The 18,052-nt window shown below is 54.4% G+C and overlaps 1 protein-coding gene across 1 annotated transcript in view; it reads right to left on the bottom strand.

Moving 5' to 3' along the window:
- The window catches only part of LOC120505736, a 19,762-nt gene extending 2,040 nt beyond the window's left edge, over positions 1 to 17,722 (bottom strand). The window contains exon 1 of the mRNA XM_039716548.1: positions 17,441 to 17,722. Coding sequence (XP_039572482.1) covers positions 17,441 to 17,722 — 282 coding nt within the window. The remainder of the gene's footprint in view (positions 1 to 17,440) is intronic.
- Positions 17,723 to 18,052: the final 330 nt, after the last annotated feature.

The following is an 18,052-nucleotide window of genomic DNA, read 5'->3' as shown; positions in this document are numbered from 1 at the left end:
GGTGGGGGGTTGTGGGGGGGGGGGGGGAGTGAAGGGGTATTTGGAAGGTCCCAGGAAGGGTTTTGGGGGTCCCCAATGAGGTTTTTGGGTGATAGGGGGAATGAAAGGGTATTTGGGGGGTCCCAGGAAGGGGTTTGGGGGGTCCCCCGTGGGTTTTTTTGGGGGTAGGGGGAGTGCAGGGGAGATTTGGGGGGTCCCGGGTGAGCAGGGGACATCTAGAGGACACGGTCCGGGGTGGGGGGCAGGGTGGACATGGGGGCAAGGGGGTCCCAGGTGAGGCTCCCAAGGGATTGGAGGGGCTCCAGGTGAGGTTTTTGGGGTCCCAGGTGAGGTTCCCCAGGGATTTGGGGCCCCCAGTTGAGATTTCCCAGGGATTTGTGGCTTCCCAGTTGAGAATTCCCAAAGATTTGGGGTTTCCCAGCTGCACAGGTGAGGATTTGGAGGGTCCCAGGGGTCCAGGTGAGGGTCCCAAGGGATTCCCAGGTGAGGTTTGGAGGGTCCCAGGTGAGAATTCCCAAGGATTTGGGGTTTCCCAGGTGTCCCAGGTAAGGCTTCAGGGAGGTTTTGTGGTTCTCAGGTATCCAGGTGGGATTTTGGGGTGGTTCCACCTGAATCCCCCCAGGAATTTGGGGAACCCCACTCCTCTTTTCCCCCTCCCCGGCCCCTCTGAACTCCCCAGATTCTGGAACTTTCCATTTTTCATTTCCCCCCTCTGCAGCCCCAGCTCTGGGGATTCCCAAACTTCACCAAATCCCCCCAAATCCTCCAAATCCCCCCCAAATCCCCTCAGGTGCCCGCTGGGGGTGATCCCAGGGTTTTGGGGTACCCACCTTGGGCTCCATCCCTGTCCCCCTCCGGAGGCTGCGGCCGGAGCTCTGAGGGCAGAGGGCGTCGAGGCTGGGAGGAGGGAGGGCCCCACGCCCTGATCCTCCCCCGAGGGGCAGAACTGGCCCTGCCAGGACCTCAGGGAACCTTTCGGGGCTGGCTTTAACCCCTCGGGGCCCGGACCCACCCCCCAGGGCTCCATTTCCCTGCCAGGACCCCACTGACCCCTCAGGGCCCTGATTTCCCTTGCCAGGACCCTGATTTACCCCCATTCATCCTTTCAGGTCCCCACTTACCCCTCAGGGCCCTCATTTAACCCCTCAGGATCCCATTTACCCTTCCAGGACCCCATTTATCCTTCCAGGACCCCACTGACCCCCTCAGGGCCCAATTACCCCACCCAGGGCTCTGATTTCCCCTGCCAGGACCCTGATTTGGGATTGGTTTTTGGGATTGTTTCTGGAGATCCAGCAGGATTTGGGGTCTGGGATTTGGGGTTGTTTGGGGACCCAGGGCTGGAGATCTTTCAGGATCAGATTTGGGGTATCTGGCAACATTTGGGATCTGGGATTTTTTGGGATTCAGAGTTTGGGATTTGAGAGGATTTAGAGCTGGTTTTGATTGTCCAGTAGGATTTGAGATCTGTGATTTGGGATTGCTTGGGATCCAGGATTTGAAATCATTTGGGACTACTCCTTGGGTTCCAGCAGGATTTGGGATCTGGAATTTAACACTGCTTGGGATCCGGGATTTGGTGTAATTTTGGGATTGCTTGGGATCCAGAGGTTGAGGTAATTTGGGACTACTCCTTGGGATCCAGCAGGATTTGGGATCTGGGATTTTTTGGGATTGGTTTTGTGTCTCCAGCAGCATTTGGGATCTGGGATTTTTTGGGATCTAAGATTTGGGATTTGAGATCATTTGGGATCATTCTTTGGGATCCTGCAGGATTTGGCTTTGGGGGGGTCGCTGAAGGGGGGGAAGCAGTGAATGGGGGGGTCCCGGTGCGTGGGGGGACCCTGCTAAATTGAGGGGGGGGGCACAGGGACCATTCCACTGCCGTTAAATCGGCTGCACGGGGCACACGTGAGCAGATGGATTATATTGTACCAACGAGCAGCTGCAAGGGATTATCAATAATCAATAATCAAGTACCAGAGCAAAATTCTCGTGAAATTTTTTTTTTTGCAGAAGCCAATGCAGGATTGCAGAAGCCAAGGAAGCAGTGAATGGGGGGGTCCCGGTGCATGGGGGGACCCTGCTAAATTGAGGGTGGGGGTCACAGGGACCATTCCACTGCCGTTAAATCGGCTGCACGGGGCACACGTGAGCAGATGGATTATATTGTACCAACGAGCAGCTGCAAGGGATTATCAATAATCAATAATCAAGTACCAGAGCAATGTCCCCTCTGTCACCCCCGTGTCACCCCATCCCCTCCCACCACCCCACACCAGGATTGCTGCACCTCACCGGGCTCCATGGTCACTGGGGACACTCTGGGGACACTCCGGGAGGTGAACATGTCCCAGTGACACTCAGGTGACACTCGGGTCACACTCGGGTGACACGCAGGGACATGGTGCAGCCGGATGTGGGAAGCAGGAAGAGGGTGCATCACCATCACCCCCTACCCGTGGGGCCAGGGCAGGGTCCCCACATGGCCCCGATGTCCCCGCCATGTCCCCAACAAGGCCCAAGTGTCCCCCCGATGTCCCCCCTGTGTTGGGGACACGAGGGACACACCGGAGTTTTGTTGGGGACACTGTGGGGACATCAGGGACATCATGGTGACCCAGAATGGGACAGGGGATGTCAGGGTGGCCCTGGTGTCCCCAAGGGAAAGGACACCTTGGGGGACCCCCACAACAGGACCCCAGTGTGTCCCTGGTGTCCCCAGCTGGAGATCAGGGAACACTTGGGCCTTGTTGGGGACATCGAGGCAACACCAGGGCCATGTGGGGACACTCAGGGGACATCGGGGTCCCACTGGGGACATTGGGGGGACATTGGGGACCCCACCCTGGCCCCAGGTAGGGGGAGCAGGGGGGACAGTGATGTCACCTCTTCCTGCTTCCTCCATCTGGCGGGGCCACGTTCCTGTGTGTCCCCAACTGTCACCCGGGCGTGTTTGTCACCCAGACTGTCCCCAGAGCATCCTCAAGGTGTCCCTGGAGTGTCTCCAGTGACCATGGAGAACCAAGAGGTGCGACAATCCCGGCACAGTGCTGGGGGGGAGGTGACGGGGGGACACAGGGGTGACAGAGGGGACAGGAGGGCATGGCAGGAAGGGGGGAGGTGACAGAGGGCCAGAGGGGACTGAGGGTGACAGAGGGCTGGCAGAGGTGACGGGGGTGGCAGAGGGGATGAGGGGGTGACAAAGGGACAGAAGGGACAGCAGAGGCCTCCAGGGAGGGGACAAAGGGACCCCAGGAGGGCACAGAGGCCACCGCAGGAGGCCACAAGTGCCACCAGGTCCCTGACACCTGCCCTGTCCCCTCCCCAGCTGCTTGAGGCACTGGTGGCCATGGTGGCCACCCTGGGCGAGGTGGTGGCTACTGTGACTGGGCAACACAGGGACGTGCAGCAGCCTGTGTCCCCAAAGTTCCTGCACACGGCCCTGGGGAGATTCACCTGGAGACTCCATGAGACCCTGGGCCTTGGCAATGTCACCTCCCTGGGCCACCCTGGTGTCACCTCCCTGGTGCCACCAGGTCCCTGACACCTGCCCTGTCCCCTCCCCAGCTGCTGGAGGCGCTGGTGGCCATGGTGGCCACCCTGGGCGAGGTGGTGGCTACTGTGACTGGGCAACACAGGGACGTGTGGTGGCGCGTGTCCCCAAAGTTCCTGCATGTGGCCCTGAGGAGATTCACCTGGAGACTCCATGAGACCCTGGACCTCGGCAATGTCACCTCTCTGGGCCACCGTGGTGTCCCCTCCCTGGGCCACCCTGGTGTCACCTCTCTGGGCCACCCTGGTGTCACCTCCCTGTGCCAGGCCCTGGCTGCCCTCGGGGCCACCCCTGGGACCACCTGGGCCGATGTGAGAGCCGCAGCCGAGGCCTGGCGGGAGTTGGTGGCCGCACTCCAGGACAGCTGGGACTGGCTGCCCATGGAGGCCTCTGAGCTCCATGAAGCCTGTGCACACACATGGCCATGGTCACCATGGCCATCGCCCGGGCCAGGGACCCGCAGTACGAGGCCACCCGCCAGGCGGATTGGGACACAGGTATGGACGAGCTGGAGGCCATAGTCCGGCTGCTGCCGGTGGCCCTGGGCATGGATGAGGGGCCTGGGCACGATGCCCGGGAGGCCGCGGCCACCAGCGAGGCCATGGATGAGGCTGCGGCGGCCACCATCGGGGCAAGGGCAGCCACCAGGAGGGGAAATTGGGCAGAGGAGCGCCTGGGGCAGCTGGAGCGCTCGGTGGAAGCGTGTGACAGAGCCGGGTTGTTCCTCCAGGAGCTGCAGGGGCAGCTCGGGGCCATTGAGCCTTATCTGGAGGGGACAGAGGAAGTGTTCCCCAACGTCCCCGAGGCCTTGGTGGCCCAAGTGGCCGAGTTTGAGCAGCTGTGGAATGCCAGTGCCTGCCTGGCCAAGGATCACCTGCTGGGGATACTTGAGGTCATTGACAACATCCTCTTGGATCCCTATGGTGGCCCTGGTGGCCCCGGTGGCCCCAGTGGCCCCGGCAGCCGCGCGGTGGCTGAGCAGTGCCACAAAGCCATGGAGGACATCCCGAGGCTGCTGCGGGGACAGTGATGTCACCGCTGTGACCTCATCGGGGTGGTGACATCTTCAGGGACATCACTGCTGTCACTTGTCCCCTCTCCCCTCCCCACACGGTATTTGAGAAAAATCTGGGGAATTTTCATTGAAATTGTCCCAAATCCTGATGGGAATTCCTGGGGTGATGTCACTGGGGACACTCGGGGGGGACACTCTGTGGAGGACACTCAGGGACACTCGGGTCACCTGGTGACACTCTGGGGACAGTCAGGGACAGTCAGGAACACTCAGGGACACTCTGAGGACACTGAGGGACACTGTGGGGACACTCAGGGACAGGGGACAGGGGTGAATCAGTCCCCTCAGCATCTTCCAGCTTTCCACAGTGGCTGCAGCAGAGCTGGGTCATGAATGAGAATTTAATAATTGGTTTCTGCAATTCTGCATTGGCTTCTGAACGATGTTATTGATCACAAGTATTTTGCTCTGGTACTTGATATTGATATTGATTATCAACAATTCCTCGTAGCTGCTCGCTGGTACAATATAATCTATCAGTTTATGTGTGCACCATGTAACCAATTTAATGCTGGGGTAATAAATAGATATTATATCATAGGCCTTAAAATATTAAAAATAGACAAATATTAAATAGATAAATAATAAATGTTAAAATAGAGACTATGCAATGGTAAAATGCTTTTGTGCCACTGACTCAAGTGTAAAACAATTCCCTTGTTTCTCACACCTGGGTCTGGCCTCTCTAGGTGATAACAGTGACACAAACCTGAGAAGAATTTATGAATTGATCAGGGGGTGTGAAAAAACAGGATGGAACCAGGAGAAGAAAACAAATTTATTGACCTAATCTCCAGAATGTCCTGCAGACAAGTCGGAGGTTAAAACCAAACAAGAGTTCCTGCAACATCCAAACCTCCCAGGAATGTCAGAATAATGTCTCAACTCAGGAATGTGTTTGTAGCCCTGCAGTGGAACCTGATCTGGAGAACAATGGGTTAAATTAGGGGCGAGTTGTTTGGCTGACAGCCAAAATCCTTTTATATCCCTTATTAAACTTCTACAATTTCCAAAGAGTGAACTTTGTTTTTCACACCCGGATGTGGTTTGGGGGGCCGGGGGGCCCCGCTGCTGAGCACTGACCCCGCCCCGGGTGTTGTTGGAACCCCCAAAAACTGCACCCAGCACCGCTTTGTTGGGAGTTGGGTTTTTTTCTGTTCTTTCCTTGTCACTTGTGGATTTTTTTCCCATTGACTTGCTAAGGGGCACTGCTGGCTGAGTGCTTGAGAAGGCAGGGAGGGGGAACTCCTCTGGTTTTTGGGAGTTCCTCTGGGAGTGGGGGACAGATATACCCGGAGAATGGGGGGCAGGTAAAAACGATGGGGTTGGAGGCAGCCTCTCTCTCTTTCTCGCTCTTTGTCATTAGTGGAGGACAGGAGGACAGCCAGGCTGTTGCTTACTGCAGAGAGAATTCACTGCCACCGCTGGAGCTCAGCCCCAGGGATCCTGAATTTCATGTGCCCTGGGAATCCTGAATTTAGTGTTGTTAAATATGAAAGCAGGTTCCTGGTACTAAAAGTGATTTCAGCATTTATTATAAGAAAAAAAAAGGCCTAAAGCAAGGGGGCCCACGGGCTTAGCAGGAGCATTGGCCAAATTTCACTTAAGTGTGTCCTTCCGCACACCCAGCAATCAGTCAAATTAAATTCTTTCATAATTTTTTCCACCATATTGATAAAAAGATTATTTCCATGTATTTGTCCCTCTCTATCCCTTTGTCTTTTCAATTATACTTCTTTCTCTTTGAATGCATGCTCTAAGTTGTTTTCACTTTCTTGTTCAAAACATACCCATCTATCTTTCATAGGACACTCTCCTGACATCTTCTGGCTTGGGTTTCCAATATTTTTAGCCAGCTGTGAAAAATGAGTATTTTATGACTGGCTTTTTGCAAATATTAAAATGAATATTATATGTGTTATTTTAGAAAGTTATGCTGATTTAATCTTTTTAAGTACTGTGTTAAATATAGCTCTAGGTTATAACATAATATTAAAATAGAAACTGTATATGTGGGATATTTTTTTAAAGAAAGGAATGAGGTACTTGTACGGAGATAGCATCCACAGGACACTTAAATCTTTCAGAAAAAAATAATTTATGACTTCATTACCAGAAGAAATTAACTTCTTCCCACCTTGCTCAGCCATGAAGACAATTTAGGATGAAGAGGAAGAAGTTGACAATGACCGGACAGAATCCTTTCTTTGAATGGCATTTATGCATCATGTATGAGATGTATGAATATGCAACAGGCTATTGCTTTTAAGGGTTAATCCTCTGGTAACGTGTGTCCTTTTTTGGGATTTTTCTGCCCAGAAAGAGGTGTCTGGACTGTCCGTAACTCTTTATTCTTCTTGCCTCATATTGTGCCTCAGTTTCCCCGGTTTCTCCCTGAAGTTTCCTTCCCCAGATGGTGTCAATCACCTCTCCTCTCCCCCTCCCTGACCTCTGCCGAATACTGTCTGTCAGTCCTGAAATTCCAGGGGAGCATCGAGTGATTGGCAGGTTCAAAGGATGCTTTTCACCCACTGGGGGCCATTTTTCCATCCAGGTGTCCTTTTCACCTGAGACCCCGTCCCCTTGTATCTGATTGGGGGTCTTTGGGTTCCTTCCCTCTCCCTCTCCCCAGGTAAAAGGTCAAGCACACGCTATGCTCGAGAGTTCTGTTGGAGCTGTTGCTACACACGCGTTCGGAGTTCTGTTGGAGCTGTTGGTGCATTCAGGGGCCACGCGGCCCAGAATAAAAACTCTGGATTAAAAACTCTCCATCAGGACCGACTCCTTCCTTCACCATTCACCTTAACAGCTCCTCCAGTCACAGGGAGGGCTGAGGAGTGACCCTGTAAGAGAATAAGCTGCAGTTTGCAACCATCAGAGCTCTGACATGCCTGGACTTGTCCCCACATGCTCAGCTGTGACTCACAGCTAGCCACAGCATCTCTGGGGAGAAACACCACAGTTGCTGCTATTTGGTTTGGCAGCAGGGGCCAGACAAGCCAAGGCACATCCTGTTCAGTAATATTGGTACAAACCAATAGGTTTGTCATCAGGATGCAAAGGAATCGTAAAAACCAATCCTTCAAATCAATGATCAAGATCTCCCATCCTGTGGGGAGCATGGTGGGTGAGGGCATACCAGGCTGCAATGCCCCCATGCTTTCCATGACTGCATTGACCTTACAGAGGTCCTGCAAGAGCATTCACTTCCCCAACTTTTTCTTGATCACAAAAACAGGAGCGTTCCAGGGACTGGTAGAGTGTTCAATGTGTCCTGAACCAAATCACGAAGGGCGACTAATTTATCATGTGGTAGGGGCCACTGGTTCTCCCAGGTGGGTTTAGTCACTAGCCACCGTAAAGGCAGCGTAGGATATTTTGTGCCCTTCAGCACAGTGACCCCCATCAAAAATCCATCCAAATCCAAACCCCCCAGGCTGCCAGCACATCCCGTCCCCAGAGGGTGATTGGAGCTGCAGTGACATAGGGCTGCACCTTGGCTGTCTGCCCATCTGAGTTTTTGATCAACACGGCCCATTGGCTTATAAAGGTCTGTGTTGTACCCCCCAACCCTTTGACAGCCGCACCCAGAGTCCAAAGGCCACTTAGGAGGCCACGCAGAGGAGGAGATGACAGTCACGTTGATCAAACCTTGCAGCTGAACCTGAGGCAGGCTGGCACCCGGTAGAATCGTGGAGCACGCTATCTGAGGCTGCAGAGTAGGTATGCCCGTGGACCAGAGGAGTTGTGGCAGTCCTGTGGATCCAAAGCCACCATCTCCACACAGCTGCTGGTCAGCTCTGGGAACACATGAGTGGAAAGGCACAAGTTGAGCAATGTGAGTCCTGGCTGGAATAGTGATGGAGGGGTGGGTGTGGAAGCCATGGCACAAATCTGGCCCGTGAAATCAGAGTCAGTGACACCTGGGTGCACAAAGATCCCTAGAAGGGTGGTACTAGATCGTCCTACCAGCAATGCACTCAAGTCCACGGCCCAAAGGCCCAAATGCATTCAGAGGAACCTTATGCACACTACAAGAAGCTGACTGCTGCTGTGGTGTGCACATCCACCCTGGCAGAACCATGGGTGCCTGCCTTGAGTTGGCTGAGACACCCTGTGCCAGTGCCGTGTCCTAAGGAATCATTTGTGTCAATGCGCAGTTCCCCTGTGCACTCCGTCCCCCGCTTCCCGAACCTGCCAAACATTTGCCATTGGCATGGTGGGTGGACCTGCATTTATTTTCAAAATGACCTGGCTTCCCACACCTTGAGCACAAGAAATTAGTGTGTTCCCTTTTTCACCACTGTTCCCTTTTTCTGCTTGCTCTTTTTCTTCCCTTTCCTACAGTGGCCATCCCCAGAGAGTGCCTGGTCTGTCTGCAAAGCAGCTTCCAGAACAGACATTTTGTGGTCCACAGTAACTATCTTGTACATGCTTCGATCATTTCTGTCAATGATGGGTCACCTGGCAGCGCATTTAGGATCTTTCTGCAATCACCATTTGTGTTATCTCTCCCTAAAGTCTTACATAGAATTTGCCTCAAATTATCATCCCCAACCTGCTTCTCTAACGCTGACGCAAACCTTTCAACAAAGGGCAAGAACAATTCCTTCGCTCCCTGGGTTATTTTCACATATTGTGGCCTGGGCGTGGCTGTTTCTATGGTTTTCAACAATGCCATGAAGCCTACCTTTTGGGCCTGCTCAATAAGGAGAGGGTCCCAGGTGACCTGAAGATCAGGATTAGAAAAGGCCCACGAGCGCATCCACACCCTCTAGGATGGATGAGGATCTAAGATGAGGCAAATGCTGCCACCCTTTCAGCCATCCATCCCCAGCTGGTTATGAAAACGTGAAATGGCCCTGGCTGGAACAACACAGAGGCCAAATTCTTACTATCATAGAGAGCAAGCAGGTCAGGGTTTATCACTCTGAGAACCTGCATAAGTTGAGCAGAACCCAGCCCGTACTTCACCACCTTATCTTGCAAATCTTCAACAACCCGCCAGGCCATGACCTTGTGTCTGTCATTTTGTCCCATATTCGGGACCACTTTGTGCATGGGAAAAGCCTGAATTGCACCTTTCAGTGAACCCCCATCGCCCTGATCCCTCTGTACCATATCCTGAGCTGGCAGAGGAACCGTCTGACCGTCACTTATGGTCTCTTCCCCCCAGAGTGGTGGGTCAGTCTGATTTATACAGAGGGTATTTATTTATTTATAGGCTGTACGGTGCACACATAAACTGATAGGTTATATTGCACCAGCCAGCAGCTCTAGGAATTCTCAATAATCATTATCAGTATCAAATACCATATCAAATGGCAGGTAATAAATAACAATGTGCAAAACGCAATACGAAAGTGCAAAAGGCAATAAAAAAGTACAAAAGGCATTACTAAACTGCAAAAGGCAGTACAAAAGTGCAAAAGTCAATTATTAAATTGCCATTTATGACCCGGCTCTGCTGCAGGCACAGTGGAAAGCTGGAAGCTCTTGAGGGGACTCATTCACCCCTGTCCCCTTCCCTGAGTGTCTCCACAGTGTCCCTGAGTGACGTCACCCCAGAAATTCCAGCCAGGACTTGGGGCAATTTCAATGAAAATTCCCAGAAAATTCCCCAGATTTGTCTCAAATACTGCATGGAGAGGGCACGGGTGACAGCAGTGATGTCCCCAGTGATGTCACTGAGGCGATGATGTTGCAGCGGTGATATCACTGTCTTGAAGCAGCCTTGGGACATCCTCGATGGCTTTTTGACACCGCTCGGCCACTGCGCGGCTGCCGGGGCCACCTGGGCCACCATAGGGACTCAGGAGGACATTGTGGATGTCCCCAAGTGTCCCCAGCAGGTGACAGGTGAACAGGCAGGTGCTGGCCTCCCACAGCTGCTCGGCCTTGGCCACTTTGGCCACCAAGTGCTCAGGGGCATCGGGGAACGCCTCGTGTGCCCACTTCAGGGTGGTCTCGATGTCCTTGAGCTGGCACTTCATGTAACTGATGGCTCTGTCACACACGTCCTCCAAGTGTTCCAGTGGCCCCAGGGCCACCTCTGTCCAATGTCCCCTCCTGATGGTCACCCTTGCCTGCCTGGTGGCCACCACGGCCTCTCCCACGGCCTCGCTGGTGGCCGCTGCCACCTGGGCATCGCGCGTGGCCCTGGCCGAGGCCTCCTCATCCCTGTCCAGGGCCACCATCAGCTGCTGGGCTGTGGCCACCAGGTTGTCCCCAGCTGTGTCCCTGTGGGTGGGCTCATCCTGCTGGTTCCTGGCCTGGGCAATGGCCACGGTGGTGGCCGTGTCCTTGCAGGTGTCACACCCTTGCCTGGCTGGTGGCCACCACGGCCTCTCCCACGGCCTCGCTGCTGGGCGCTGCCACCTGGGCATGGCGCGTGGCTCCCGCCAAGGCCTCCTCATCCCTGTCCAGGGCCACCATCAGCTGCTGGGCTGTGGCCGCCAGGTTGTCCCCAGCTGTGTCCCTGTGGGTGGGCTCATCCTGCTGGTCCCTGGCCTGAGCGATGGCCACGGCGGTGGCCGTGTCCTCGCAGGTGTCACAGAGCCTGACGACCTCCTCTTTCAGCTGTTCCCAGCTCTCTGTGAGTGCGGCCACCAACTCCTGCCAGGCCTTGGCTGCGTCTCTCACATCAGCTGGGGGCAGTGACGTCACCTCTTCCTGCTTCCTCCATCCGGCCACGCCACATTCCTGCTTGTCCCCAGCGGTGACCTGGGTGTGTTTGTCACCTGAAGTGCCCCCAGAGTGTCCCCGGAGAGTCCCCAGAGTGTCCCTGGAGCGTCCCCAGGGGCCATGGAGCCCCTCGAGGTGCGACAATCCTGGCGTGTTGGGGGGGGAGGGGACACGGGGGTGACAGAGGGGACACGGGGGCTGGTGAAAGGGAGCAGTGGGGGATGGAGGGGACATGGGGGTGGCAGGAGGTGACAGGAGATTGCAAAGGGACAGGAGGGAATAGTAGGAAGGGAGAGGGTGACAGAGGAGTAGAGGGGGGGACAACAGGAGGTGGCAGAGGGTGGCAGAGGGGATGAGGGGGTGAGAAAGGGACAGAGGAGACAGCAGAGTCCTCCAGGGAGGGGACAAAGGGGACCCCACGGGGGCAGGGGGCCACCGCAAGAGGCCACAAATGCCACCAGGTCCCTGACACCTCCCCTGTCCCCTCCCCAGCTGTCCCTGGCCCTGCTGCAGCCACAGGTCACCGTGGTGGCCACCCTGGGCGAGCTGCTGGCCACGCTGCCTGGGCGGGATGAGATGATGCGGCTGTTCGTGTCCTCAAAGTGCCCATACTGGGACCTGGAGGAATTCACCAGGGTGCTCCGGGCCACCATCAAGCGCATCGATGACACCTGGTGGTGCCGAAATGTCACCTTCGACGATGATGACCCTGTCACCTCCATGAGCTGGGCCATGGCTGCCTACAAGAGCACCTCATGGACCGCCTGGGAATGTGCGAAAACGGCGGCCATCGTGTGGCAGGCGTCCTTGGATGTGCTCATGGAGAGGTGGGTCGAGCTGGCCAGGAAGGCCACCAAGCTCCGCAATGCCTGGTGGGAGGTGGTCAGTGAGGTGGCCGACGTGGCGATCACCGCCACCTCCTTGGCAAGCTCCCTGCAGGAGGAGGTTGCCCGTTACGGGACAGCGCAGGAAAACAAGATGGAGCTGGGCCAGGCCCTGGGCAGGCAGGAGGGGGCCGAGGTGGTGGACACGCTGGAAGCCCAGATAAGAAGACAGGCCAAGGAGGCTGCCAGTGAGGCAACAAGGACCACCAAGATGAGACAGTGGGTGGAGGCAGCCCTGGGGCCACTGGAGCGCTTGGTGGCCGCGTGTGACGAAGCCACCGCATTCCCCCGGGAGCTGCAGTGCATGGTTGGGGACATCGAGGCCACCCTGGAGGGGACAAATGAGATGTCCCCTGATGTCCCTGAGGACTTTGTGGCCAAGGTGGCTGAGGCTGAGTGGCTGTGGGAGGCCAACGCCCGCCTGGCCAAGGATCACCTGCTGGGGACAGTTGATGACATCATCAATTTCTATTTCGATGGTGCTCCCGCCAGCCCCAGTGCCTGTGGGGTGGCTGAGAGGTGCCAAAGAGCCAGGAGGGGGTACGGGGGCGGGGATAGGGAAGGGGCAATGGGGCATGGGGGGCACGTGGGCAGGTGGGAGGGTGGCAGCTGGGACAAGAGGCTGTACTGTACAAGTGGTCTGTACTGGTTTATACGGGTTCATACTGGTCCATACTGGTCTATACTGGGATATATGGCCTGAGCGTGGAGCTCCAAGAGGTGCAATGGGGGTGGGGGGGGAGAGGGGGAAAGAGGGGACACTGGATGGGGAGGGGGCACGGGGGTGGGGGTGGGGAAGGGGCAATGGGGCATGGGGGGCACGTGGGCAGGTGGGAGGGTGGCAGCTGGGACAAGAGGCTGTACTGTACAAGTGGTCTGTACTGGTTTATACGGGTTCATACTGGTCCATACTGGTCTATACTGGGATATATGGCAGGGGTGTCACAGTGCAGCCAGTCTGAAGCTGCCCCCCAAATTCAACCAGCCTAGAAATAAACAACTCCCTGGGGGAACAAGCATAGCTTGGATTCAATTCTACACAGGGACCCTCAGCCAATGTCTTTCAGCCCTAAATGCAAACCTGTCATTGGCCAGGGAGCTGGACGGTGCTGACACCTCAACCAATCACATCTGTAAACGAGGGAAATTTGAAGCTCCTATGAAAGGAGCTGTGAGAATAAACCTGAGGCTGTTATTCACAGAGATCTTTGAGAGTTGGGTTGTTTGTACGTCGCTGAGGAACGGCCTCCACTGTGATATGTAATGACCCATGAAGTGATGCGGCTCAGCTATTCTCTGTGTTACAGAGCAGGGGAGACTGAACTGTGCAAGAGCTGGAAAAAGCTGGTAAGGCAAGGAAACCAGACAGTGTAGGAGCCAGGAAAAGACAGAAAGGCTAAAAAACTGAACAGCGTAGGAGTCAGAGAAAGAAAGAACCTGAAAAAATAGAAGGAAAAACCCACCAAAGAAATAGGCGGATTAACCTCCGTAGAGGAATAACCAGTCGTTAAGATATGAACTTTTGTTTTACTTCAACGAGGAAAAGAGTATGAGCAACAAGCTCTGAAAGCCACCAAGGACATTATACAACTTTTGATGATTATTTCAAACTCTCATGTACTCATGTTTCTCCGATGTTTTAAAATAAAATTACAACATAACCTGGCAAGCCAACAGCTCCTCGGAAGCAGAAGATTGTCAATGGAAAGACAATCTGCCCATCTCCTCACTCCGAGACTCAAATATTTAGAAAACATCAGTGGTAGAAATATGTGTGGTTTTAATTGAAATAGTTTTGAGTTGAATTGTTTATTGTTTGTAGTGTTAAGTTGGAACTTTGTAACTTCTAAACATAAAGGCTGTGGCATGCTAACCTAAAGGATTCTAATGTAGGTGGTTTTGCCTGACAGCTTCTGGATGTGAACATCACAACTCCAGTGATGCACGAGGTACATCACTAGCTGTGGGAGACTGGGCTTGTTGAGTTGGGTGAAAAAGCCTTCTTCAACTAGGCTCATCATTTACATTTTTTAATCTAACCAAGAGGATGAATTGTCACATTGCAGCTGATCTGAAGCTGCCCCCTAAACTCCACCAGCCTAGAAGAAAACAAGTCCCTGGATAAGGCAAGGATAGGTTGGATTCAAACCCAAGCAAAGACCTCAGGCAGCCCTGCTCAAGCTTAGACACCAATACACCACTGGCCAGAGAGCTGGGTGGAGAGAACCCATCCAATCAGCTGTCTTAAGCCAGCAGATTCCATCCCCTTGTATAAAGAGGGTCTGAACAATAGTGAGGCTGTTTGTCACAAGAACCTTTTAGAGTTTGTGTCGTTTGTGTGTCTCTGACTAATGAGCCCCATCGTGACACATATGAGTGTAATTTTGTGTTTCAGTTGTGGACTGGGATGTGAACCTTGGGTGTGGTGTGAGAGTGAAATCTGTCATGAGAGGTGGCGTTGCACAGCCACACAAAAGAGTGCCTGGGACTGGGAGTGAGAAAGAGCCAGCATTCAGGCATGATTATTTTTTTTAATTTGTGTTGAAAATAGTGTGTGGGAAAAAAGCATTTAGTTCCCAGAGCCGGAAGAGTACTTGAGACGGACTGGGAAAATACCTGTGAATGGAGTAGAGTAAGATTTGCTTGAAATTTAAGAAAGAAGGAAAAAAAAGTTGTGGGGACAGTGCTGGGATAAGCCAAGAAAATGGGACACAAAGCAAGCAAAGAGAAAACCCCCAGGGGAAAGGGGAGCAGGGAAACATCAATGGATATACCTCCAGATAGCCCCTAGGGATAAAATTGGCACAGTGGGAACATAACCCTGACACAAAGAATAAAAATAAAATCAAAATGATTAATTATGATATGATGAAATAGACTAAACAGGAGATAAGATCTGATTATTTATACTGGCCAAAAGAGAGTTCCTTTGAGGGGTGGATGTGCCAAACTTTGAATATTCATGTGAATGCCTAAGAACCAGTCAGTCAGGAAAAAACTGATTCTGCTGCCAGTTGGAAGGGTGAGGCTTCCGTGGAAAAGGAGAACTTGTTTAAATAAAGAGAAATTAAAAACTGGGAACCCTTACAGTGTGTGTCCCCTCCATATCCGCCAGCAACCGATGCACCCCCTGCAGCCCCTGATGGACCCAGCCAGAATATCTGGGGCAGAGTGGTCCAGCCAGAGGAGTGGAAAAATGAGAACCAAGCAGTGGCACTAAACCCCCTCTGGGAAGTGACATTGGCTGGGGCACACAGGGATTCGGGTTTGTCACTGCCCCACTTAATTCCTGCAAAGTGAGAGCATTTAAAAAGGAATAAAAAATTCTACTAGAAGATCCGATTGCATTAGCAGAACAAGTAGACCAATTTTTGGGACCTAATGTTTATACCTTGGACAAAGTACAATCTATAATAAACCTTTTGTTTAAAGCTGTGGAAAGACAAATGATCTGAGCAGCAGGGATGTGGATTTGGGAGAGGGAACATGTACACCACGGACGCCGCGAGGAGCAGAAAATGCCCTTGCAATGCCCTAATTGGGACCACCATAACCCCGGGGGAAGGCAAAACATGGAAGATTATAGAGCATTAATTGTCAGGGAGAATTAGGGAGGCTGTTCCCCCCAAACTCAGAATGCCCACAAGGCATTTGCTGAACAACAAAAGCAGGAGGAGACTCCAAGTGAGTGGCTGGAGAGGTTAAACAGAAATACGAGACAATACTCAGGTATAGACTCTGATACAACAGCTGGACAAGCTTTATTGAAGATAACCTTTGTCACTCGTGCTTGGCTGGATATAAGACAAAGCTAGAAAGACTGCGGGAATGGCAGGAGAAGGGATTGAATGACATGATAAAAGGAGCCCAGAAGCTCAAGGTACGGAGGGATGAGGAGAAATCCAAGGGGAAAGCGAAAATAATGGCAGCTGCTATTGCTGAGGGGAACCAGCATGGAAGGACCCACCCCCAGAGGGAAGTGCGACCCTGTCAGGGCAAGGCAAACGGGTGCAGGGGGAGGATAATGGGACCAGAGCTCCCTGGGGAAGAGGCCCTAAAAGGGGAGAGGGCAATTGAACAACCGAGGCCCAATCTGTCACCAATGCAGGGAAATTGGGCATTTGAGATGAAACTGCCCATGGAGGGAAAGGCACCTGAAGGTTTTTGAGGAGGCTCAAGAAATGATCTGCTGTACCCATGATGGAAAGTTGCCTCATTCACCACCACCAAACCGCCAATGAGTGTCCCTGAGTGGCCCCAGAGTGTCCCAAGAGTGTCCCCAGTGACATGACCCCAGCCATTCCCATCAGGATTTTGGGCAATTTTAATGAAAATTCCCAGGAAATTCCCCAAACTTGTCTCAAATCTCTGGCGGGGACGAGGGAGTGGACAGGTGACACCAGAGATATCCCCAATGATTTCACCACCCCTGATGATATCACAGCGGTGACATTAATGTCCCCGCAGCAGCTTCGGGATGGCCTCGACAGCTTTTTGGCACTGCATGGCCACTGCATGGCCAGTGGGGCCACCAGGGACACTCGAGAGGAGTGCGCGGATGTCCCCGAGTGTTCCCAGCAGGTGATCACTGACCAGGCAGGTGCTGGCATTCCACACCTGCTCAGCCTCGGCCACCGCAGCCACCAAGCTGTTGGGGACATCAGCTGTTGGGGACATCCCCTCCAGGGAGGCCTGGATGGTCCTGAGCCGGCGCAGCAGCTCCTGGGGGAACGCGGTGGCTTTGTCACACGCAGCCACCAAGCGCTCCAGTGGGCCCAGGGCCACCTCTGCCCGCTGGCCCCTTTTAGTAGCCGCCCCCGCCATGCTGGAGGCCACCACAGCCTCTTCTATGGCCTTGGTGGCCGCCTGCTCCTCATTGGCAGCGGCCTCCATATGGGCATCGTACTCAGTGATGGCCGAGGCCACCTTCTCCTTGTCCCGGACCAGTGGCAGCTGCCAGGCCTCAGCCACCAGGCTGTGCCAAGATTTCTCCCAGCGTTTTTCCTTGACCCGCAGGTCCCCGGCCCAGGTGTTGGCAGTGGCCGCAGTGGTGGTCTCCCTGGTGGCCGTGTCACTGCAGGGGTCACAGAGCTCGGTGGCCTCCCTGGCCAGCTGGTCCCAGCTGTCTTTGAATGTGGCCACCAAGTCCCGCCAGGTGCTGGCCGCATCTCTCACATGGGCCCAGGTAGCCCCTCGTTTGTCCTTGAGGGCAGCCAGGGCCTCGCCCAGGGAGGTGACACGGGGGTGGCCCAGGGTGTCCCGGAGGTGGCCGATGAAGGTCCCCAGGGCCTTTTGCAGGGACCTTGGGGACACGCCCAGCAGCACGTCCCCGTACGGCCCGGCCACGGTGGCTGCCAGCTCGCCCAGGGTGGCCACCACGTCCACCAGCAACTCCAGCAGCTGTGGAGGGGACAGGGGAGGTGGCAGGGACCTCGTGGCACTTGTGGCCTCCTGGGATGGTCCCTCTTCCCTCCTGGGGCTCCCATTTGTGTGCTCCCTGGAGGGCTCTGCTGTCCCCTCCATCCCTTTGTCACCCCCTCGTCACCTCTGCCACCCCCTGCCACCCTCCACTGTTCCCCCCTGCCACTCTCTGTCCCCACCACCCCTCTGTCACCTCCCTGTTCCTGCCACGCTGCTGTCCTCTTTGCCATCCCCTGTCCCCTCCTGCCCCCCTGCACCTGGATTGTCTTACCTCACAGGGTTCCATGGCCTCAGGGGACAGGACAGGGACACACCTGGGGGACACTCGGGCGACACGCAGGAACGCGGCACAGCCGGCAGTAAAGAGGAAGAGGTGACATCACCACCCCGGCCCCGCCCCCCCCATCTGCGGGTGCCCGATGTCCCCCTGAT

The sequence above is a fragment of the Passer montanus genome, unplaced genomic scaffold (assembly GCF_014805655.1).
Source record: "Passer montanus isolate IOZ18808 unplaced genomic scaffold, ASM1480565v1 scaffold356, whole genome shotgun sequence".
NCBI classification, from domain to species: Eukaryota; Metazoa; Chordata; class Aves; order Passeriformes; family Passeridae; genus Passer; species Passer montanus.
The sequence above is the reverse complement of the archived record's forward strand: the minus strand, read 5'-3'. Positions and strand labels throughout refer to the sequence as shown.